Source organism: Trichoderma citrinoviride (genome assembly GCF_003025115.1).
Source record: "Trichoderma citrinoviride strain TUCIM 6016 unplaced genomic scaffold BBK36scaffold_13, whole genome shotgun sequence".
NCBI classification, from domain to species: Eukaryota; Fungi; Ascomycota; class Sordariomycetes; order Hypocreales; family Hypocreaceae; genus Trichoderma; species Trichoderma citrinoviride.
Window position 1 is genome coordinate 337,115 of NW_020194721.1, and position 21,844 is coordinate 358,958.

Below are 21,844 nucleotides of genomic sequence, written 5' to 3' on the forward strand. Positions count from 1 at the left end.
GCATGCGTTTAATCGCTCTGGTTTAATTGGACTCTCGTGTTGTTGGTTCAGATCTACACGCACCTAAACTGGCGGTGTTGGAGTCGGAGATTGTTGGGCGTTGAATTGGGCTCAGGTGCTCTTCATGTTATCATGGCAAACATGCCACTGGATGATATCAGGCTACCTCTATAGCAAACAACTTGCGACTCTTTGATCCGAAAATACATTCTTCTACAGGCAATTCCTTGGTAGAGTCGGGTTTATTCGCTACGGGTTTACGACTCTCGGCGCCCATGTATTTCCAGCCCCCATGTTGATCTGCTGTCTGACAGGCCTCGAGATTCGGCCTCTCCTGGCACATATCCGCCTTGTATATCCGGTGTTTCATGGGCAGCCGGCATTATATGTATCGCAGTCCGTATCGTCTAGGCTTTCGCACGTATGTAGGCATTCGAAAGCAATCACTTCAACGCCATAAATAGCCAAGAAGCAAGCGCCGTAGAGGGGTTTCCGCGCATCAAATGTTTGCTTCCCTTGTCCTTTTCAACTGGACCCGGAACCATACAGCTACGAAATTCAAGCGCAGCTACTAACGATCCTCTTGACCCATAACAACCAAAAAAAGCATCCTTGGCAACAAAGCTCACCCAATCCCAGTCAACCTGGCCCTAGACACCCCTACCAAGACGACGTTAGCTGTCAGGTATCAATTGGCCTGTGTTCTTAGTTGCTCTGCTGTTCCGCTCTTTGGCAGCATTCCCACTTATAGTAAGACGAACCCATGCTTCGCGCGAGGGCGATGGAGATTGTGAGGCTCTTTCACCATAGGAGCAATGTACCAAGTCCATGTTAGTAGTCCCGTAGAGCGTAGGGGGTTGAATCCTCTCGATATACTATGTACCAGCCTATTGAACAGGAAGCTGCTACTAGCATCTTTACAGAGGTCGGGAGCGGTCTTGTTGTTTACACCGGTTGGCTGGCTGTGTCTTGGCGAGTGCGAACACGAGTGGCCGCATTGGGCCGCTCTGAGTGGTTTCATCTCCTGTTCTTCTGGAACTCTTTGCTTTCCCTCTCCTCTGATCTTCTCTCTTTCTTCTCCTTCTGTTTGGGCGCGGCGTATCTCTTGGCTTTCGTTCGTTCGTCTGCTTGTTTCCACTCTTTTCAGTGTGTTGACTGGACTCAGTATGCCAGTGAAGTCACAGTCACACACGTGGAGGACCATCATTTCATAACCCAAGCGGTGATCAACTACTCTCATCTATACCCCCCAAAACAATGGCCGTCTTCAGCAAAATCTTCTCCCTCCCTCTCCTCGCCCTCCTCCTCACCCAGGCAAACGCCCTCTGCTACTACCCCGACGGCACGCCCGCCCCCGGCGACGTCCCATGCACCGACAGCACCGCCAACTCGGTCTGCTGCGGCACGGGCTACGCGTGCCTCTCCAACGGCATCTGCCAGGCCACGGGCGACGAGCTCAAGAAGCCCGGCGCGACAGAATTCGTGCGCGGCAGCTGCACCGACAAGACGTTTAGGAGCTCGTCGTGTCCGTCGTTTTGCGGGACGCCTGACCAGGACAATGTGAGCGGCGGGGAGGGCATGGCCAAGTGCACCAACACGGATCAGGATCTGTATTGGTGCATTAACGCGGCGAATCTTGCGTTGCAGCAGAATGAGGATCCGTGTACTGATGAGAATGCCGTGGTGTTCTTTCCAGGTGTGTATGAGGGATGGCTTCTTCGTCGAGGGCCTGTTTGGTTTGATGCGAGTGAACTCGGCGTGGCTGACTGTTGATAGGAACGCCGACTGCGATTACAACAATCAATGTTGCTCCAAAACAAACCAGCACAAGCACAACCTCAGCTCCAACGACATTGACGACATCAACATCGTCTGCAGCATCGACTTCCCCCAAAGGCACCGGCGCAAACACAGGCACCGGTACAGGAACAAGCACAACAACACCAACCTCCCCAGCCGAAACATCATCGACGGAGCAAAAGAGCTCATCCAACGGAGGCGTCATTGGCGGCGCAGTAGGCGGCTCTCTAGGCGGCCTCGCCATCATCGGCGGCCTCGCATTCTTCTTCCTGCGCAGACGGAGGGGAAGCTCGAAGTCGACGATCCATGAGATGGATTACACGCCCGTGGAACCCTCCTCAAAGATCTCGCCCTCACAAGTCGTGGATCCGATGCCGCCGCATACCCTTGTTCACGAGGCGCCTGGGTCGTCATATTATGAGCCTGCGAAGACTGGGCATGAGCAGGATGCGCCTATGGAGTTGCCGGCTTGAGTGCGGATGGCTGGGAGGGATTGATCTTGTGAGGGGATGGAAGGTGTTGGATTTACTACGATTCTACGGAGTACGACTGTGTGCTGTATATGTTGGATATGTACTCGTTTTCTACTACTATAGCATATGTAATTTATATACCCGGGCAGCGATTTTGCGATTCTTTTCAGCCTTGTTACTGCAGATATTTGTTCAAAACGGTGCGCAAATCACGGTGCTCCAGTAAACTATAACCACTCAACCTGACTCGAGGGGCTCCCAGCAGCCCCAAGGATCCAAGCCCACCAACTCCACTTGTGATGACTTGAGCGGCACGCGATACCCTGGCTTGGTCGTTTATGACACAATTAGGGTTGGGCAGTTGCCTCCTGCATATAGAGATTAGCCGGTGCCACTGTAGAGGTTGGCTAAAGGCGAGCCAGAACGATGGCACGCCCAGAAGACAACAGTACTGTATACTTTGTCAATGAAGCTGAGGCTGGTTATAGTATTTATTCAGGAACATGTCGATATGCTCGCCCTGGCTCTTTGTGAGTGTCTCTCTTATTTTATGATCAGTATTGTTTGGTCCTTGGCAAACTGGACTGAGGCTTATAGAGTCTTCGGTCCGCGGACTGCTCCACCACGTTCTAGCCGAGAAGGACGCTCTTGCGCGCTATAGGCGAGTTGCTATATTTACTCTTGTGTGTCGATCCAGTCAGCTTCTCGCTGCAGAAAACCCCAGCTGTGAGAGAAGTTGACGTCCTTGTCTTGGGGACTCTTAAGTCTTTTGGAACCGATCAATGGTCGGGTGTCTAGTTGCTTGTTTACTAGAAACCTATATCCGCCTGACAGGACTGTGGCGCAGCTAGTATATGCGGTTGAATCGGCAGACTGTTTCTGGTCCGGCAGGATTCTTCGTGGCAGCTGATACGTTGCGTGTTGCAGCAGTTGCCGAGAGATGGGTAGATGTCCGCACTTCTCGGCGTTGGGCTGGCTTCATTTTTCAGCTGTTTCAGATGTCATCGCTGCATGCCTTCATATCCTCTCCGCGAGCTCACGACACGAGTATAATTCCTATGGATGTACGAAGTGTGTAGGAAGAGATACCAGCGTGCGGTATAAGTGATGCTCTATGTAGCTGCTTGCGGAGTTGAACTTCTTTCGAAGGGACAATAGTAATTGTGGCTGGAGTTGACCTATAACGGTTGATTGAACGACTTTTCTATGCCGTGAAGGGTCCAGTTTGGGCTGCAACGCAACGATCTTACAATTCAGAGTCCCATTCTATCGTAACAGACTTTTACAGGTTTATCTCGCGAAGTGTTGAACCACCAACCCGTCGTCTCAATGTCCATCTCACGTTCAATCACAAGATCGAAGAGTTAGGCAGCGGATGCAGAACTTCGGGAATCCGAGGAGACCGCAATCCGGGGGTTTCATCTACAAAGCTGGTTCATGCCTCGTATAAGGTGATAGATTAGCCATGCTGCTAAATCGTTTAGCTCTGCCATTGAACCGCGGCGGTGGAACGTAAAAGGCTGTGGCGTACAAAGTTGCTCCTTTAGGCAAGTTTGGGGAGCGTGACAGCGGGCAAAAGTGGGAATGGGCGTCTCTCGGTTGAGTCGAGAAGGGTCTGGAAAAGTCGTCCCTGAACTGCAAGTGTTGGCTCGTCGATATCCTTGGACAAGGTTAGGGATATTGTCTCATTGCTCACAGGGATATCACATCACGAAGAAGACTGGAAATAACGACTATGTTGAAGGATACCAAAACTTCCGCTCTATCTATTGACTCCTGCCAACCTCCAAACCTCCAACGAAACGTACCCAACCGCTCAGAAAACAAGCAGCAACAAAGAATCCACCACAGCCTGCCGCACTCCAGATGAGAAGACTTTCTCTCAGCGTCTGCAGATCTTCTTCGATTCCAGTCCGTCGAGCACATCTAGACTCGTTATTGTTCATCTGAACCCGGGACGCTACAGTAGGTATATACTCAGCCTTGTACCTGGAGATGCCACTACTTCTTCGAAAGGCCGGAGCTGGAGAAGGCGCTCGCTCCGACAGGCGCAAAGGAGGTCGTCGAGGGCTTGGAAGTGGTGGAAGAGGCCGCACCAGCCGAGGCGTTGGACTTGGGCTCCTTCGAATCGGCAGCTGCCTTCGACTTGGTGTTCTGGGCAAGTCGCTCCTTTTGAACTACAACAGGATGAGGACTGTTAGAGTTAGCACTAGGACCCTTGCTACCTTGAGAGGACTCGGAGTCGGGAGAAGCAGCGCGAGAGCCAAAAGAGCTGGGAACGCCAGAAGATGAACCGCATCCATAAAAGGGGTCGTATTCGGACGAGTTCTCAAGCGAGCTGTCGTAGCCAGGAGCACTCTCGTAGCCAGAGCAGGTGTCGTATTCGGAAGAGTCATGGGAGTCGGACGCGGGTTCTTGCTTGGAGGTTTGGATGAAGTGGCGCGAGTTGATGTAGTTGTTGTCGTCTCGGCGCTGGGCTCGGGAGCGGTGGTGGTTCTGCTTGGGGAGGCGGTTGGATTTGGTCATTTTGGAGGATGGGATTTGGGGGTTGATCGTGACTTGATGGGAAGTAGTGTGATAGTGTGTTGATGTTGTGGTGATGATTTGGTGGTGGATTGATGGTTTCTTACGGCGGCCATGGTCCGATTTTATCTTCATGGGATGACATGAAGCTGGTCAAAGGTGATGATGTTCATTGTGATGGTGTTGAACGTGCTTAGCATGGAGTATCATGTTCACCTTTGTCATTTCTACGGAGCCATTCTACGGTTGAGTCTGAATCTCTGTTGCGTTCAACGGAGGAAGGTAGGTAGTCTGCCGACATTCATATTGAACTCACGATGTGTAGTTCAAAAAAGTCTAAGAGAAACAAAAGAAGGGCTATGCCTAAGGCTTTGGTTCAAGAGCCTGGACAGCGAACACGAAAGGTGTGCAACACAATGCATTCACATGTACGCTTTCTTTGTTCAAAACGACCTGCAAGGACTTTGGCGCTTGGCTGGCCACACACTGACCAATCCTATTGGTCATACGAAGTGCTTCGTACACAAAGTCTATTTCGATGTTGGTTCATAGAAACAGGCTCAAAAGCACCAGCGGCGCATGATCCTGCCACTTCCCGTACATATATTGAACGACTCTAAGCCTCGATTAGAGAAGCTTCCTCGTCCAATACACTCGAAATGGACACGGATAGCTGCTTCCTTTTGCCTTTTCTGCCTTGTCTGCCTTTGTTTAAATGAGCAGTTATAGCGCAGTTCAACTACGTGTTCGATATGCTGCCTGTTAGGCGCCGAGTGAACTGTATGCATGTATGTAGCCGTCTTGTTGGCTTCAGGTATACAAACATTTGTTCATATACTCATCATGGCGAATGCCTTTTCATGGCTCCTTTGTATTCGCGCCATTTGTGTAACCCCGTGAGGCCTCTCTTGCGTCACTTGGCGATCGAAGCATGATGGCAAGGCTCTCAGCAGCACCATGGCTTCCGCGGAACTCATGGTAGAGGAGACAAGTGTAGTAAGAAGTATTACCGATTCACGCTGAAACGCCAAATGTGCGAACAAATAGCAAGATGACATTAGGATCAAAGAGTAAATACAGATAACGAACAGGCAAAAAGCATGACAAAAACAAGCAAAACGTAGGCAGGCCGTGAACAAACTCATCCCAAAGTAAACACAAGATGCTCCCCTCCATGTTCATCGAGAATCCAGCTTCACGAGCTACCCAGAGACTACGCCGCTGCACCCAGCCCTGCCAGGATAACGACCATGTCAAAGGATCCAGCCATGCCGTGAACAGCTGCATTGTCTGACTTCGCCGCTGCCTCCGACCCTGTCAGATTAACGACCATGCCAGAGACAATGTAGATGCAGCACGGATGGCTACCAGTTGGTAATACTCAAAGACTGTCCGCTGCCCCCGGCCCTGCCAGGTTAACGGATATGTCTTCGAGTCAACTGAGACTCAGAACCTAGATCCTCATCAGTAGCTTACTTCTTGTTGACAGTGCGCGTTGCAACGCCATTATCGCCGAGGCACCACAGTTCACACTTGCCGCCTCGTCTGGAAGACCGTGTAGAGCGTAGGAAACCATCCAAGTGTTTGGCATCAGGGTTGGACTCTTGACCTGTGGGGTGTTGTTGGCCATGGCCATTCTTCTTCTTTCTCTTCTCGAGGCTCGGCACTCTTTTCTCATGGCGATGTGATGCGCCGCTCTTCTCAATACCAGAGCGGGTCGCTGGAGCTTTCCCCTTGTTCAGTCGATGGCGGGATGAAGATGCATCCATCCACCTGGGAGGCGGCGAAGCTGAGGATGCCCTCGAGGCAGAGGGCTCCCCTGGCGAAACAGGGTTGAATCTCTGTGTGCTGCCGCTCCCGCTTGCATGTCCGCCAAAAGTCTCGCGACTGTTCAATACGTTGCGGTCCGCAGCTTCCACTTATTGAGCTGTAGGTCGAGGAGTGGAGATGAGATCGTGTGCTCCTGGCACAGCGACGGGCTGTTGGACAGCGTCCCCATTAACGGAAGAGCTCGGGCTCAGCATGCCGTTTCTTTTCCGCTCGTCTTCCGAATCTGTGTCTGGCCATGCAGCAAAGATCTGATGAACCTCTCTGGGAGCATTGCGGAACGCCCTTTGAAACGGAGTCAAGGGCGGCCGCGGTTTGTAGACGTGCTCTTTCCACTGGAAGTTGTACTTGGGCGGACTCTTTCCACGGCCGCGGGCTTCGAACTTTTCCAAGTCGAAGTTTTCCCAGTCTATCTCGACTCGTTTTTTCTTTGGCTCAGCAGGCCGGCTCGACTCGGCATCGTCCACTGCCTTACGCTTGTTGGGGCGCTCGGAAGCCGGGACGCCTCGAGTGCCATGGGCATTGGAAGCTTCATGAGCTTCGGAAACTTCAGTCTTGACAAAGGCAGAGACAGAAGAAGAGGCTTTTGGAGCTGCCGAGGATGATGCAGTTGAAGATGCGGTGCCGGCGTCAAGCGTATCAGCATCGGCCGCGCCGTCGAGCGGCTTCAGCTTGAGCTTCTTGCAAAGCTGAGCTTGCTCGTCATCAGCACCAGACTTTCTCTTGTTCATGATGATGGAGGTTTCAGGGAGATGGTTTGCAAAGATCTTGGACTCTCTCGGTCGCTTGGGTTTGAGGTAGATTTGGCTTGAAAAGAGAATCACTGACGAGAAAGAGTTGGGGGAGTAGCAAAGGAGGAGGTTCGGCTCCCTTTTTCTTTGCTCAGAGGCTCGCCATCGTCGGTCGTCGCACAAAGAACCACCACGTGATGCTTGCGACCACACTTACCCAATGCTCAACCAACAACAGATAATGAGAGCCAACGACTTGACCAACAAGCTCAGTCTTCGCAACTTGTACGACTCGCAAACAACATCTCGGGGGCTGTGTCTTGGCCCCTAAGTACTGGGAATAGAGGCATTGGGCGTGACTCGTATCACCTCACATCTCTCTGCCTAGCAGTGTTTGCGTTTGTAACACTTCGAATCTCAATATAGCACTTACAAGATGTCCTCTCAGCACTTCACATCTCAGTTGACTTCATCGAGGCAAATTGGAAAACCAGTCGGGCATTCGTCTACATAAGTCTCTGGCCGTCTCGATGAATTCTTCAATGTTTCTCCCTACTCTGCAACATTAACACCATCAACATCTTCTTTGTGAAAAAAGACAGCGATCAGAAGACCAAGAATGTCAACAATGACAGACACCAACACTTGCGATGCCCCTTCGGACATGATTCTCGCGGAAAGCCCGATGCCCTTTGTCATCTTCACTGGTGCAAATGCCGCTGCGAACCACCTGCTGGAACTCGTCCGGGTGACAACCTCATCTCCGGCCCTCCAAACCTCTGGTGAACAAGCCTGCTATGCCGTACCATTGCCCGTCTGGTCTATGGACAAAGGCAGCAGTATCACCAAATGGATGATCGGCAGCGGAGCGCCTTCTAATGAGCCCGCGGAGGATGATCTGTCTGCCCTCAAGCCAGATATTCTCCTCTGTCCGCCCGGGGCATCACCTAGCGCCTCGTCCGCTCGCCAGGACATTCAAGCTCTACATGCTGCTCTGTACTACCATCCTCGTTCGGGCGGGCTGGTCTTCGAAAACCGATCCGGAAACCTCATTGTCTACGAGGAGGGTGACAAGGACGGGCAGGACTTGACGCTTACGAAACACACTACTATGCAGACTCTCCTTTGGAAGCAGAAGAACTATCTTCAATTCGGGGAACATCGTTTTCTCATTTCATTCGCCGCCGACAGCCGCGACCAGGTTTATATCGGCCGCCAATTCGACGAGGTCATCGGCTGCGTCTATGGTTCTCTTTGTCCGTCCGTTCTCTTCAACTTCGCCCGAACGCCTGCTGCCAAGCTCGACTGGTACATAGCAACGCATCGGCTGTTTCCCGGCGGACGACTGTCTGCCGGCATTGATGTTCGCACTGGACAGCCACTCGTCGTCAAGAGGGTGTCGAAAACAGACCCCATGGCACGACACCAGATCATCGCTCGGCTTCAAGCCATGTACAGGCAGGATAAGGGACCTCAAGAGGGCATCTTGAAAGCCCTCGACGTCTGGTGCAAGTTTGGACGGCTGTCCCACAACCTTCACCACGAGCAAGGTGGTCCATGTCACTGTGATTACATCGAATATTCGATGCCTATCGCTGAACACAGCTTCGACGACATGCCCTGGAACGAGGTGACGGCCGACGACCGCATTCGTTACTTCTGGCAGACGCTGATCGGGCTTACCAAGTTGCATGGAATGGGCATCCTCCACGGTAATATCTCGCACAAGTCGTTGCTGATACTCACCGAGGAAGGGCGTGAGGCACCAGCTTCGGACGAGTATCTGCTCAAATGCTTGAAGGCCGTCCTGTCTGTATGCATGCGGCCAACCAAGGCGCGGAAGCAAAGCCTGTACATTGCGCCCGAGCTTTCGACTGGCTTTCTGCAGCAATACTTCGATGGGCTCCCCTTGGAATCTGGAGCACAGGGCACCGGTGGGGACGAGCCTGTTGATGTTGCGTCTTACCGTGATGATGCAAGCGTACCAGTTGGAGAGTCCTGCGGCCAGACGCTCGAATCATCGTGTGCAACTCTCAACGACGCGACCGCCTCGGTCCCAGAAGTCCTCAGCAACGACGAAGGCGAGCTCGTTCAGTGGGGCCCCAACGACACTGAGGTAACGCTCGGCGACGTGTCTGATGGCGACGTGTCTGATGGCGACGGATGGCAGCCAATTGATGGCATTGCAGGCACGAACGGGACAGAAGCTGACGTCTGGGCTCTCGCGATGTCGTGGCTTTCCACCCTGATCGCCATTCCAGCTGAGACCACAATCACAAGGGACATCCACAGTCAGCTCCTCGACGACCTGGACGCAAAGACCAACAGCAGCTCCTCTACGAATGAAAAGATCATGGCGCTGATTATCCGCGACATGCTTTGTTGGGATCCGTGGGCCCGGCCAAGCGCAGCTGATACTCTTCAGCATCCTGCCTGGCAGGTCATCATGAAGAGGATGGAAAATGAAGAGGACAAGAAGAGGAAGCGAGGCGGCCTTACTCGGCAGGACAGTCAGAGTGAGTTGCGAGGGGACAAGAGGGCCAGGGTGGTCTCGTTGGACGAGTGATAGGGGGATGATTTGACGATGAGGTACCGGTACACGATCAGGATAGATGGATTGTGGTGACTTTTGCATAGTGGCTTTTGAGTGATGAATTGTATTAGTGACTTTGATATACGATTGCAATGCTTGTCCTTGAATACATCTTGTTTTCTTTTCATTAGTCGTGATGCTACCTTGCAGCTGTGAATGTCTAGAAACATAACACATCGTTGCAATGGAATAATCATTGATCATCACATCTCGTTGCTTTCTATCCAGGTTCATGTTCATGATCGATTTTCATTCAGTCAATGCGTCTCCTTACTGTTACTGCAACCGTACAAATCAAGTCCATCCATCACGGCGTCGTCAAATCCCACAAGCTCTCCACCGTCACCCCCTCAACCCACTTCCCCCCCGTCGTATCCTCCTGCAAAGTGAAACCAACCTCCTTCTTCTCCCCCGGCGCCAAAACAAACGCATTGTCATCAAAGAAGCCCAAAACGCCCGCCGAATGCGTCAGCCACGTGTACAGCGCGACACCCGCCGTAGCCTCCACCGTAAACTTCCTCGTCGACTTGTTGTAGGAAAGCTTCAGCTTGGGGTCTGTGACTTTGGCTTGGTTGGGCCAGACGGGGAGGAAGTGGTTGTAGTGCGTAAACGTCGTGAGCTGCTTGTTGGTGGCGGATGCGTTGGGGAGCTTGCCTTTGGCGGTGAGCTGGATGATGAGGACGGCGTCTGCGGGGTCTGGGATCTTGAGGTCGGAGGATATGTTGGTGGAGAGGATTTGGGTGGTGTTGATGGCGCCTACGTGGAAGTCGACAGACTTTGGCATGCCCGCGTTGTTCTCGATGGGCTTGCCCTTGAGATCGACCCAGGTAAGAGACACTTGACCAGATACAGACTCCCAGAGATCAGAAGTGACCCAAATCTCCAAATCATTAGCAGTATAATTCCAGAAGGCAGATGCAATAACGTGCTCATATGTCCTGCGAGAAACATACGGCAAGACTTTCCAGCGTCCGTCATACTCTAGACCAGCCCATGTGGGAGCCTGCCAGATGTCGTTGAGCTGCCAGTACAGGGAGCCAAGTTGTCTCTCTGGCAGTCCGCTGCCCCGTCTGTAGAACTGAATCTCGGATTTGTACATGTCTGCTTGGAACAGCTGCGTAGCGTGACACCAGGAGGAAAAGTTGGCCACGGGATCGGTCTTGTCGGGGGTTGGGTAGTATCGTTCTACGGCGAGCGTCATTTCGACTTGTCCCAGTGTGCTGTTTCGAATGTTTCTCGTCAGGCCACCGGCGGGATAATGATGGTTTCGTAGAATCACGGTCGTCGAGTTGAAGGACAGATCTTCGGGGTCGACGGCCTGCTGCCATGTCTGGATGCTGGGCATGCTGATGAACCCAAACTCGTTGGCGAAGCGACCAACGGGATACACAGAAGTATCAAAGGACACTGAGGTATCGTAGTTGTAAAAGTCGGTGTCGCCGTAGATGTGCCCGCTGGTGGTGTTGTAGTACCGCTCGACAATAGGCACGGGGAGATCGAGATCAATCTCCATCCAGCCGTTGTTTGCACTGCAGGGGCTGTACGAGATGGAATGGCTGTTGGCGGCAATAATGTTGAACATGGTCTTGATGAAGAGATCCTCGTATTGGCCCAGGACGTAGGGGTACGTTTCTGGGTCAGCGCCTTGAGCAATCGGTAGCATCAAGTTCTCAAACTCATTGCCGCCCATCCAGCATGCCAAAGAAGCATGGTGATTCAGGCGACGGACATTGTAGGTGATCTCTCCAGCGACGTTCTCTTTGAAGTCGGGACTGTCTGGATATAAAGTATCACTGAACTGGAACTCGCTCCAGAGCAACACGCCGCGTTCATCAGCAATATCGTAGATCCAGTCTGGTAGATACGTGCCCGACGACCAGACTCGAAGCATGTTGAAGTTTTGCGCTTCAACAGAGTCGAAAAGTCGGTTCATCCTGTCGGACGTGACTCGTGGCCAGAAGGCATCTGGGGGAATGAGATTGGCCCCCTTGGCGTAGAATTCATGACCGTTGATCTCAAAGTGCCAGTTGTTCCCTGGAGTGATACCGCTGGCGATTTGCGCATCCGTGATGTTTCCCGAGCTGAACAAAATGGTACGGAAACCAACGCGGCGCGAGGAGACGAGAAGAGGCGTCTTAGACCCTGGGCTGCTGACAGACACTGTGATGTTATACAGCTGCTGGTCGCCCATGTCTCGAGGCCACCACAACTTGGGCTTATCAGCAGCGATAGTCACGGATCCAGTGACGGTCATGTCAGACTGCGTGACATTCTCCAGTTTGCCAGAATACAGCACTGAGCGGCTGTCCTTGGCATCGGTAATGACGACCGACATGGAAGCGTGCTTGGGCAGCGTTCCCACGAAATCAAGACTCGCATTGACAACCCAGGGAGCAGTCTGATCAGGCGCAAAGTTGTTGAACTGGCCTTTTCGGAAGATGTCGATGGCGGTGTTGAGAGAGTACAATTGGCCTCCTTTGCTGAGCTGGACGATGCGTCCGGGTTGCCAGGGCCCTACGGGGGAGAAGGCCGGGCCCCAGTCCCAGCCGAAGTCGTTTTGTTCCTTGCGAACCCATTGGCGGTTTGGATACTCAAAGGGATAGACAACCGAGGCAGGCCAGTCTGGACGGCCGAGAGGTTAGTCAAGAAATCCTCATGGGTCACTTAGGGTACTGAAATACTTACGCTGGACTTCATCACTTGCATTGATGGCGTTGATGATTCGAGGCACGCTTCCAAAGTTGATGCTGAGGACGGGATCGCTCTTACAGCTCGCGAGGAGGGAAGAGACGTCGTAGAACCATTGGCGGAACTGGTTGTCTGGCGTTCCAACAATGTGGTCACAGAACTTGATGGTCGCATATGTGTCCAAGCCGTCGAAAACCAACCAAGTAGATGTGTCTGCGTGTTTGTTGCTGATCTTCTGTTAGCATGACCGATGCCATCTGAGCACCCCGATGCGCACGCTTACAGTCCGCCGATAGGCTTGCTGGTATATGTCCAATTCTGCGCCGCGATCCATCGCAGATCAAAGTCATTTAGGCCATGGTATCTGTCCATCGTGTCAGCTCTCTTTTCAGAACCTTGGTTCACGTCAAATGAGAGCAAAGGCCATCTTACGGATCATCTGCGAATTGCTGGTTAGCAGACTCTCAAATTACTCTAGAGGTGCTCCATTGACTCACTAATCACACCAGCCGCGTGAAGATCGAGATGTGCCTGCGACGGAAACTTGCCCGGCACGGTAATGTTGCCGTATTCGTTTGTCACGGTCCATTTCTGCAGACCGAGATCGTGAATGGATGCTTTGCCAATGGTTTCGGTGGTTGCTACCGCGACGCTCGCACAGATGCCGAGCGCGGCAAGCAAAGGCCCGATGAGGCCCATGGCTGAGGTCCGGTGGCTCCTCTCCTCGGCGATGGTTATCTATACTTGACTTTAGGTCGTGACTTGGACGAAGAGGATGCGGTTAGAGGTTCATAATCATGGTACAACTGGTGTTACTGCGTTGTTGCCTTGAGGCCACGGACGATGCTCGATAGGCGCCGTCTCACAGTCATCCCTTCCCATTGCGTCCCTTGCAGCTTTTATACCTGATCCGATATCCTCACCCATGACTGCAACGCTTCGTAAGACATTCAATTCAATGAGGGGTCCGGAATAAAGCTCGGCCATTGTTGCACCAGTTCGCTTTCTGTACGGCATCGAATGGAGTCATCCTCACGCCGATCACCCAACGGTCATGCAGTGATATGCAATGGTTCATCGTAGGCAAACAGGCCATGTAACTTGCCCTTTACTGTAAGAAGATGGGAATGACTTCATCAGCACGGGAAACCATGGCATTAACCCCGGATTCTGCGGGCAGTGCCGATTCAGCCGGTACGTGGTTTCCGGCAGATGTCGGTTCCCCACGATTTCGTCGTGTCACCAATCGCGATTGTATCTGGGTGAAGGATTGTGGGAGGTTGTGCATGAGGCCCTACGCGGAAGGGGAACACTTTCTTTGTTGAGCTAGACTGGAAAGCGAAGCGCTCGAACAGGAGATGATGCCGGGAATGTGGTTGTCGTTGATTTGTCGGTGTCTACATATGAGTGCCTTGCAAGTGAATTCCAATTTCTAATCGGACGGCACTGAATGAAGAAAAAGATGCCAAAGAAAGCAAGGCAGATCTGCAACTCGAGAGAGGGGTCACCTACCCTGTCGTTTAATAATCCGAAAGTGCAACAGACTGGATGGAACATTGCATCGGCTGCTGTTACGCGCACAAAGAATGATACCGTATTCCAACTTATGATGGATGTGAAGATCAGCGGGGAGATGTTTGAGTGTGTTGCATCTGTTCTGTTTACTGTACGCAGAGATGCAGGTACGGGAGCAAGATCAAGCTCGTCTGTAAGCTTAAATGGACGGAGTGAGCAGTATTGTAAGCAGACGAGCACTCCATTTGCATGGTGGCATGCTTGATGACAGCTACTACGAATATCACTCGTGATCCCTTTGAAGAAGACATGGCCACCTCCCGTGACAGACAACTACGTTTGAAACATGGGCTACTGTGACGGCTACAGCAGCTCTCTTGTGAAAGGTACAATCTCATTGCTAGGTCAAATGGAGCGAAGAGAGTATTCTATTATACTCTATCCAGGGCCATACATATAGCCATATTAAGTAGTGTTTCCTGATGACCAAGCCGGGACTGTATCCTGCCTTCAGCTTTACGTGCTAGCCAACTGGCTCTCAAATCGTACCAGATATCAGAGTCGATCAGCCTACACATGGTGGCCCCCGTGAATCGTCCGCCTCAGATCAAATGTCCAAAGCCACAATCTTCCCGCCCTCACTAAAGGTGCCATTGACAGGGCTCAGCGATCCACCGGTAGTAACAACATAGAGAACATGCTTATCCTTCTTCGTTCGTCCAAAAGCCACCGAAGTATCGCCCGCGACAAGGCTGGAATTGAGGTTTCCAGCAATCACCTCATTTTCTCCAGTTGACAAGTCCACCTCGGTGACCGTATTGGTCGGGTTTCCTGCGATATAAGCTGCCTCTGGCGTCAATGCGAAATCGTCGCCAAGGATGCCCGTCGCGATTGTCTCGTAGCTTCCGGTGGCGAAACCTGACTTGTTGACGCGGACACGGCCGAAGAGAGCCTTGAAGCTGTTCGTGTAGTAAACGTAGTGGTCGAGAAAGCGGATGCCGTTGATGCCAATGGGCAGCTCAGCGTCAGCCGCGGGCTTGAACGTTTCGTCGTCCAGAACCACCTTGTAGCTTCCGGTGCGCGTGTTCACGCTGTAGACCAAGCCTGCAGTTGAGTCGGCAGTGAGGATAGTGTTGGGAGAAGACGGGAGAGTGGTCATGCCGTTGAGGGACAAGGCCTCAGGGATATCAGCGACCTTTGACACATTTGGCTGGTCCTTGTGGAAGGCAACCTGCCACACTGCGAATGATCCTTTGGTTGGGCCCTCTGTGACAGAGAAGTTGCCGGCGTTGAGGGTGAAGACGTCGGGGGAGACTTCTGTGATGCCCAGGAGGCCAAGATAGTCCGGGAAGTGGTGGATGAGCTTTGCGCTCTTGGGGATGAAGGGGTTGACTTCGTAGAGCTCTGGCCTGTCGGTCAGGGTGAGGAGGAGGTTGCCATTGGACCGGACAGCAACGTTTTCAATTGTAGTTCCGTTGGCGAACTGGTAGACGAGGCGAGGATCTTCTTGAGACGGCTGGGGATATCCGTTTCTAGTGTCGAGAACGGCGCCGGTGGCGGAAGCTACCAGAGCGGTGAATGTGAGGAAGATGTTGGAATGCATGATGATGTTAATATGATAGACACTAGCTGGATCTGTCTGTAGAAGTAAGAGAACTGAAGAAATGAAGCAATCAACGCACTGTTATATACACGAAGATCTACAGACCCAAGGAGTCGAGCTGAGCTTCCTGATGCCGTCCCGAAGGAGGCAAAATCCTTTCAGATCCTTCAAGGCCCTTACTGCGCAATCCCCCTAAACAAGGCGCATTTGATCCTTCTGTTGACGACATACACATACGTGTTCCTGAATTGCCTGGTGTTAAACCGAATAGCTTGATAATACATTTCTGACAAGCTGACAATCAAGAAGAATTTGTAATTAGAGGGTCTCCAATTCAGAAGGATTGCATTGTTGCGTTAGGTAATTCTTGCGATAGTGTCCTGCAAGAAGTTCATAACTTTGACTCCACATACTCCCGCGTTATGTTCGTTATGCTTCAGTGATCGAGTCTGATGAGATCGCATTTGCATCGTATAAAGTAGTTATTTCCTGTAACTTACGCCTTGCTATGTCGGACCCGATGATGCATGATGCCGTTATAGCTGCCTTCGATGGCGGTTACACAGAGTGGTTACGATCCAGCCTTGCCAGCCTCTTCGGCATATGCTTGGCATGATCGCCACAAGTCAGTCAGTCCAGTGCCGTGTTCCTGACTCTGTAAATTCCATGCTGATCAATCCTTCCATCCTTCTGTTCTACCTCTGAGACACCAAAAGCTCAGCCCCACGATCAGCCGAGGATGCTTCATAATCGTGCTCCATTTCCATCACGTAACAGTATAACATCTCCTATCTTTCGGACGTCAACTCACATCGACCTGGTCCAGCTTATGATAAATCTCTCTCTTCAGCGCCTCATCTGCCCAACACATGTCGACCGCATTTCTCGCCAGCTGCACCATCTCCTGCTTCGTAAACCCCCCGTAATGATACGCCTTTTCCATGTTGCCATCGATCCAGACATCGTGCATATACACCGGATCATCGCTGTTAATACAAAACTTGACGCCCCTGTCGAGCAGCTGCCGCAGCTTTGGAAACAGAACCTCGGTTGCCGTCCGTCGATGATACGCGTGTGGGCAGAGGGTCAGGCCAATATTTCGGTCCACGAGGCCTGCTATTAGCTCATCTCGATCGAGCGCATCAAGGCCGTGGTCGATCCTTTCGGTCTGCACTTCGAAGATGGCCTGGCGGATGTGTTCGTGCGTGTCCTTTTGTCCAAAGTCGCAGTGCATCGTGATGTGATGCCCGTCTGCCCTGGCGCGCTCAAAGGCCTTTTTGAACAACGACGGAGGCCGTTCATACGCGTTGCTGGCAAGACCAACTGCATGAAAGAGGCCGTGTCCAGACTTGCCCCATGGCAGAGCCTCCAGATACGCGGCTTCACCATCCTCGACTGGCTCGTCACGGATGAAGCAGAATATCCAGTTTGACCGCACGCCATATTGAGCTGCGCCATCACGCTGAGCGCGAAGATAGCCATTCAGTACATTCTCCGCAGGCACACCCCGGCGTGTATGTGCCTGGATGTCGAAGAAGGGCTCGACATAGCAAACATTCATCTGCTGGCACCGCGCCAGATAGTCCATGGCCAGCTCGTAAAAGTCATCTTCTTTGCGCAGGACCTCGCAGCCCGCGAAATAGGCCTCTAGAAAGGTCGGCACATTCTTGCGCCCGCCAAGCTCGGGGCGGTGGTTGTAGGTGACGTTGTAGGAGTCGAGGAGTTGTTCGTATGTGGTGTATTCCTGGGACTTGAAGCGCAGCGGGATGTTGTTGCGTTGGGCGAGTTTCCAGCGGAGAGATGGTTGGAGAGTGCCTTCAATGTGGACGTGGAGCTCGACTTTGGGAAGGGAGGCGATGAAGGGGGAGATTGTGAGGTCATTCATGGTGAAGATGGTACTATCATATCAGTCCCATGTTATCGTGGAAACTCGAAGAGGAGTGAGAAGAGAAGATGTAGGTGGGCGCAAGGTGAGTGAAGTGCTGGAGCCCTCGCCGCTGCGCTTGGGCGATGCTTTTCGCCTGCGTCGGGGAACTCCTCGACGAACTCCTGTGCTATCCCCAAAGTAACCAAGCTTTACAGCAAATTCTCTGGATCTAGATAATGGGTAGCATTCGAGGACGAGGTTCGGCGAAGAGAATGATAAACCAGAGCTCCACAGACCGTGTAGGCGGGTAACGCTTCTACGAGTACTCCGCACTCTGTAAGTGGCGATCCGACGGCGGGCTTCAATGACAACTTGAGAAGGACATTGAGGCTTCGCTCAAGTCCCGAACAAGTCCATGTTCGTATGCTCCGTATAATCATTGGCGTGTACTAGCATGTTCATGTTATCAAGTCTAAAGGCCAAAGCTAACACCTTGTTAGAATAGAGCATCACCAGTATCAGTTCTAGTCATTTGGTTGACTTCTCTCTCCAGGATAGTGGGCTTCCCCTAAGCTTTTAGCCGGGCCCAGTCCCCCTCATTCAATGATTCTCTCCCTCCGCAAACGGCCGGTCTCGGGCAACTAAACAACCTCGTGCATGACACTTCTACCAGCTACGCATATCTCGCTGCTATCTCGTTCGTCTCATCCAAGATAAACAATCCAAGATAAGCGTGAGGGGAAGCGCCGTCTTGCAGAAGCAAATTGACATTTCCCTGCGGTCCTACATTCCGGGGTGCATGTTAAATACGCGTTCGGGGCCCTGCCTTCGATGAGCCGCCAACATGCGTCCGCATCCCGCGAATCTGAGCCGTTGCTGGGCCGCTCTATTGACACCGACGGCGAGATGAGTTCTCCTGCTGAGGCTGCGTCTCGTGTAGAGACGGGCCCGGATGCCGCTGTTGCGCGTCGCGTGGTGAGGAAGATTGATCGGGTGATTATCCCGCTGCTGTTTGTCACGTACATGTTGAACTTCATGGACAAGGTCATCCTGTCGAGCGCCGCAGTCTTTGGCCTGCGCGATGATACGGTAAGATATCGTGATATTGCCAGACCGGACAGCTTCCAAGTATCTAATGCCCTGGTGTAGCATCTTGTCGGACAGCAGTACAGCTGGGTCAGCAGCATCTTCTACTTTGGCTACCTCATCTGGGAGTATCCCACCACCATCCTCATCACCCGCCTGCCCACGGCAAAGTACCTCTCCTTCAACACCCTCGTCTGGGGCGCCGTCGTCGCCCTGACGGCGGCATGCACCAACTTTGGCGGCCTCATGGCCGTCCGGTTCCTACTAGGCATGGCCGAAGCCACCATCACGCCGGCCTTTATGTTCCTGACCTCGACCTGGTACACGCGCGACGAGATGCCGATCCGGGTGGGCTTGTGGTTTGCCGGCAACTCCATCGGCGGCATCCTTTCCAGTCTGATTGCCTTTGGGCTGGGCCACGTCGAGGACAACGTCCATCCGTGGCGGTGGATGTACATCGTCCTTGGCGTTGCGACGTTCCTCTGGAGCATCCCCATGTTCTTCCTCTTGCCGGACAGCATCTCCAAGGCCAAGTTCCTGACGCCCGAGGAGCGACAGATTGCCGCTGACCGCACCGTCATTGCCGGGACCGGACGCACCGAGAACGCGCACTGGAAATGGGACCAGGTGGTCGAGTGTCTCATCGACCCCAAGACATGGCTGATCTTCCTCATCGAGCTGGTCAGCCAGATCCCCAACAGCGGCACTCAGAGCTTCTCCAACATCATCATCTCGTCTTTCAACTTCACCTCGCTGCAGTCCACCCTCATCAATATCCCCTATTCGGTCATCACAGCAGGCATCATTGCCGGAGCCGGATGGCTCGCCGGCCGGTACCGCACGCTCAACTGTCTGCTCATCGTCATCGTCCTCATCCCGTGCGTCGTGGGTTCCGCCGTCATCTACCGCCGTGACAACGTACCTCATGGAGTCCAGCTCTTTGCCTACTTTCTCCTCTCTCCTGCTCCCGCCGCGATGCCTCTCAACATGGCTCTCGTGCAGTCCAACTATCGCGGCGTGACCAAGAAGATGACCGTCACGGCCATGCTCTTCCTGGCGTATTGTGCCGGCAACATCTCCGGGCCGCAGTTCTTTCGCGCAAATGAGGCGCCAACCTATGAGACTGCCTTTGAGACAATCATGATCTGCTACTCCATCGTCATTGTTCTTGCGGTGACTCTGAGGTGCTACCTACAATGGCTCAATGCGAAGCGGACGAGGGAAGAAGGCTTTGTTGGTAATGCCGGCTCGGCTGGTGCGGTGGCTGATGGAAAGGTCTCTGATGTGCTGGACGGTAAAGATGTCGCCGAGGCGATTACAGAGATTCAGCTGAGGCCTGAGGACTATGAGGATGTGACGGACTGGAAGACGGTGGGCTTTCGGTATAGACTGTAGGTCGGACCAATGTTATTCATATCGGCTATTTTCGAGGAGAGCTATACAAGTATGCAACAACTCTGTCTACTCCCTGTCCGCATGTGTGGAATCATCTGCTGTCCCCTCCTCTGCGTTCAATGGTTTCGCCTCTTTAATAAAGTCAATGAGAGCTTCTCCCCCGGCAACAATATGATGAATGCTGCCCAAAGTCACCATAGCCGTCTCCTGGCTCTTGTCAAGAAAGTTGTACTCGTCCGGCGCAATCACATTGACATAGTAAGGATCGGAAAAAGCACTCATATAGCGCTCCAAGCTCGAAATCTCCCATATCACCGCGCCGTCATACTCCATGACGGCAATAGGGAGTGGCGTTGCAGTCAAGGACTGCCGGAGGACGTTGGAGGTGTGGACCTGGGTGACATAACATGAGCCCCTCTGAAATGAAGTAGGATTGTGTGTGATGGAGATGCTTACCTGCGTGTAACCCGTGATTCCGTGTTTCTTGGCCCAGTATGCAATCTTGGGGGCGTGGACGTTGCGCCAGTAGTTGTAGAATTGCTCTTGGGTGAGGTCGGGGCGACGCTTGATGAAGCCGATCAAGTACAGTGTAGAGCTCATCCTGCTGAGAGTATACCTTACCGCAATACGGTTATTAAAGATCGTAAAGGTTAAGAGGCTCTATTGTCAATTGTTTAGATCTGCCATTGTTTCTTTGACAGCTACACACGCCATAAATACACATTTCCTTCTACATGGTCAACTCTCATCAGCCTGATCTTCAACCGACTCTCGGCCGAACACAGAACGCTGCAAAATAAAGATTGAAGTGATCATGATCGTCACAGCTCTCAACCAGAAGAGTGTCCAAAGATCGATAGTAGTTACCTGTACTTCTGTTGATGCACCTTCAGCGCCTTATGCTAATTCGGCCGAGCTCGGCCGAACTCCCCAAGCAAGGGCACCACGGCAATGGATGACATTGGAAATGCATTTGCACGAAAACGGCATCTTTGTCATAGGTATACAAAACACGACTTTAAAATCCCATTGGTCAGTTGTTTTGCTCGACGGGTGATATCACAATGATGGCTGCGAGTAAACAGACCTGTTGAATCGTTTGGAATCTTGTGTCTTCTGTTGCTCCTTTGGGCAACTCCAAGTATCATCGTCAAAACTTTCCTCTTCTGGCAGCTGTAAGTTGCCTCTTCTGGCAGTGTTTCTCGGGCAGAATACATGTAATGCTCAGGTTCAAGCTTGGGGGGCAGCGCTTGAACGGCCATTGAATACATGTACGCGGGTTTCCGTACCCGCGGGATACGGAAATGACGGGCCAAAGGGACAAAAGCCGACAAAGATCGGACTCGTGCTTTTTTTCCACTCTTGGCCTGAAGCCGCAGTTAATTCAGCATCTCCGGGACTCTTCGTATCCCAAGGCGAGATGCTTGGTAAGTGCTATTACTACTACTACGGGGCACCTGTGTCCTTGTTCCTTTCTTTTCTTAGCCGGTACGGATGGCAGGTAATGAGGCGCCTCTTCCGTCTTACATCTCCCCCACCAAGGAATTTTTAGACATTGGCGTCTAGTCTGCGTCTAATACACAAGGAGCACCGCTTGCGAGTTGGAGGAATGGAATGATTCAAGTCAAGTTTATGTGAGGCTAATGCAAGCATGTCCAAGAAAAGTAAGCCAGGGATTCTTCTTTTCTGAAGTTCCAGACCCCCACGGAGGGCATGCACCAGACAAGGCTGGAGGAATCCTCT

The 21,844-nt window shown here is 52.4% G+C and overlaps 9 protein-coding genes across 9 annotated transcripts; 3 read left to right on the plus strand and 6 right to left on the minus strand.

Annotated features, from left to right (window-relative positions):
* Positions 1 to 1,257: 1,257 nt before the first annotated feature.
* BBK36DRAFT_22627 (hypothetical protein) lies at positions 1,258 to 2,273 on the plus strand (the record flags this gene model as incomplete). The annotated part of the gene is made up of 2 exons (XM_024897946.1): positions 1,258 to 1,696; positions 1,879 to 2,273. 2 exons carry the CDS (start codon positions 1,258 to 1,260, stop codon positions 2,271 to 2,273), a joined length of 834 nt encoding a protein of 277 aa, XP_024746670.1.
* A 2,001-nt stretch (positions 2,274 to 4,274) lies between these two features.
* On the minus strand, positions 4,275 to 4,818 carry BBK36DRAFT_1181693 (hypothetical protein; the record flags this gene model as incomplete). The annotated part of the gene is made up of 2 exons (XM_024896258.1): positions 4,499 to 4,818; positions 4,275 to 4,450 (listed from the first exon to the last, which is right to left on the minus strand). The coding sequence occupies exons 1-2, from the start codon at positions 4,797 to 4,799 to the stop codon at positions 4,275 to 4,277; spliced, it is 477 nt and encodes a 158-aa protein (XP_024746671.1). The 5' UTR covers positions 4,800 to 4,818.
* A 1,897-nt stretch (positions 4,819 to 6,715) lies between these two features.
* BBK36DRAFT_1171594 (hypothetical protein) lies at positions 6,716 to 7,354 on the minus strand (the record flags this gene model as incomplete). Its single annotated transcript, XM_024895597.1, has 1 exon — positions 6,716 to 7,354. One exon carries the CDS (start codon positions 7,352 to 7,354, stop codon positions 6,716 to 6,718), a length of 639 nt encoding a protein of 212 aa, XP_024746672.1.
* Positions 7,355 to 7,982: 628 nt separating this feature from the next.
* Positions 7,983 to 10,053, plus strand: BBK36DRAFT_145271 (hypothetical protein; the record flags this gene model as incomplete). Its single annotated transcript, XM_024897523.1, has 2 exons — positions 7,983 to 9,870; positions 10,019 to 10,053. 2 exons carry the CDS (start codon positions 7,983 to 7,985, stop codon positions 10,051 to 10,053), a joined length of 1,923 nt encoding a protein of 640 aa, XP_024746673.1.
* Positions 10,054 to 10,254: 201 nt separating this feature from the next.
* On the minus strand, positions 10,255 to 13,334 carry BBK36DRAFT_1126853 (glycoside hydrolase family 2 protein; the record flags this gene model as incomplete). Its single annotated transcript, XM_024891429.1, has 4 exons — positions 10,255 to 12,569; positions 12,633 to 12,862; positions 12,919 to 12,999; positions 13,129 to 13,334. 4 exons carry the CDS (start codon positions 13,332 to 13,334, stop codon positions 10,255 to 10,257), a joined length of 2,832 nt encoding a protein of 943 aa, XP_024746674.1.
* Positions 13,335 to 14,757: 1,423 nt separating this feature from the next.
* Positions 14,758 to 15,753, minus strand: BBK36DRAFT_67782 (quino protein amine dehydrogenase beta chain-like protein; the record flags this gene model as incomplete). The annotated part of the gene is made up of 1 exon (XM_024898494.1): positions 14,758 to 15,753. One exon carries the CDS (start codon positions 15,751 to 15,753, stop codon positions 14,758 to 14,760), a length of 996 nt encoding a protein of 331 aa, XP_024746675.1.
* An 802-nt stretch (positions 15,754 to 16,555) lies between these two features.
* On the minus strand, positions 16,556 to 17,638 carry BBK36DRAFT_1171597 (adenosine deaminase; the record flags this gene model as incomplete). Its single annotated transcript, XM_024895598.1, has 1 exon — positions 16,556 to 17,638. The coding sequence occupies one exon, from the start codon at positions 17,636 to 17,638 to the stop codon at positions 16,556 to 16,558; it is 1,083 nt and encodes a 360-aa protein (XP_024746676.1).
* Positions 17,639 to 18,406: 768 nt separating this feature from the next.
* On the plus strand, positions 18,407 to 20,111 carry BBK36DRAFT_1136299 (MFS general substrate transporter). The gene is made up of 2 exons (XM_024892938.1): positions 18,407 to 18,709; positions 18,770 to 20,111. The coding sequence occupies exons 1-2, from the start codon at positions 18,452 to 18,454 to the stop codon at positions 20,099 to 20,101; spliced, it is 1,590 nt and encodes a 529-aa protein (XP_024746677.1). The 5' UTR covers positions 18,407 to 18,451; the 3' UTR covers positions 20,102 to 20,111.
* A 56-nt stretch (positions 20,112 to 20,167) lies between these two features.
* BBK36DRAFT_1162083 (hypothetical protein) lies at positions 20,168 to 20,701 on the minus strand (the record flags this gene model as incomplete). Its single annotated transcript, XM_024894417.1, has 2 exons — positions 20,168 to 20,494; positions 20,558 to 20,701. 2 exons carry the CDS (start codon positions 20,699 to 20,701, stop codon positions 20,168 to 20,170), a joined length of 471 nt encoding a protein of 156 aa, XP_024746678.1.
* Between the last annotated feature and the right edge of the window lie 1,143 nt (positions 20,702 to 21,844).

Coding starts and splice junctions, on each gene's coding strand:
- BBK36DRAFT_1136299 (XM_024892938.1), top strand. CDS start 18,452: ATGAGCCGCCAACATGCGTCCGCATCCCGCGAATCTGAGCCGTTGCTG. Junction 18,710..18,769: donor TTGGCCTGCGCGATGATACG/GTAAGATATCGT, acceptor GCCCTGGTGTAG/CATCTTGTCGGACAGCAGTA.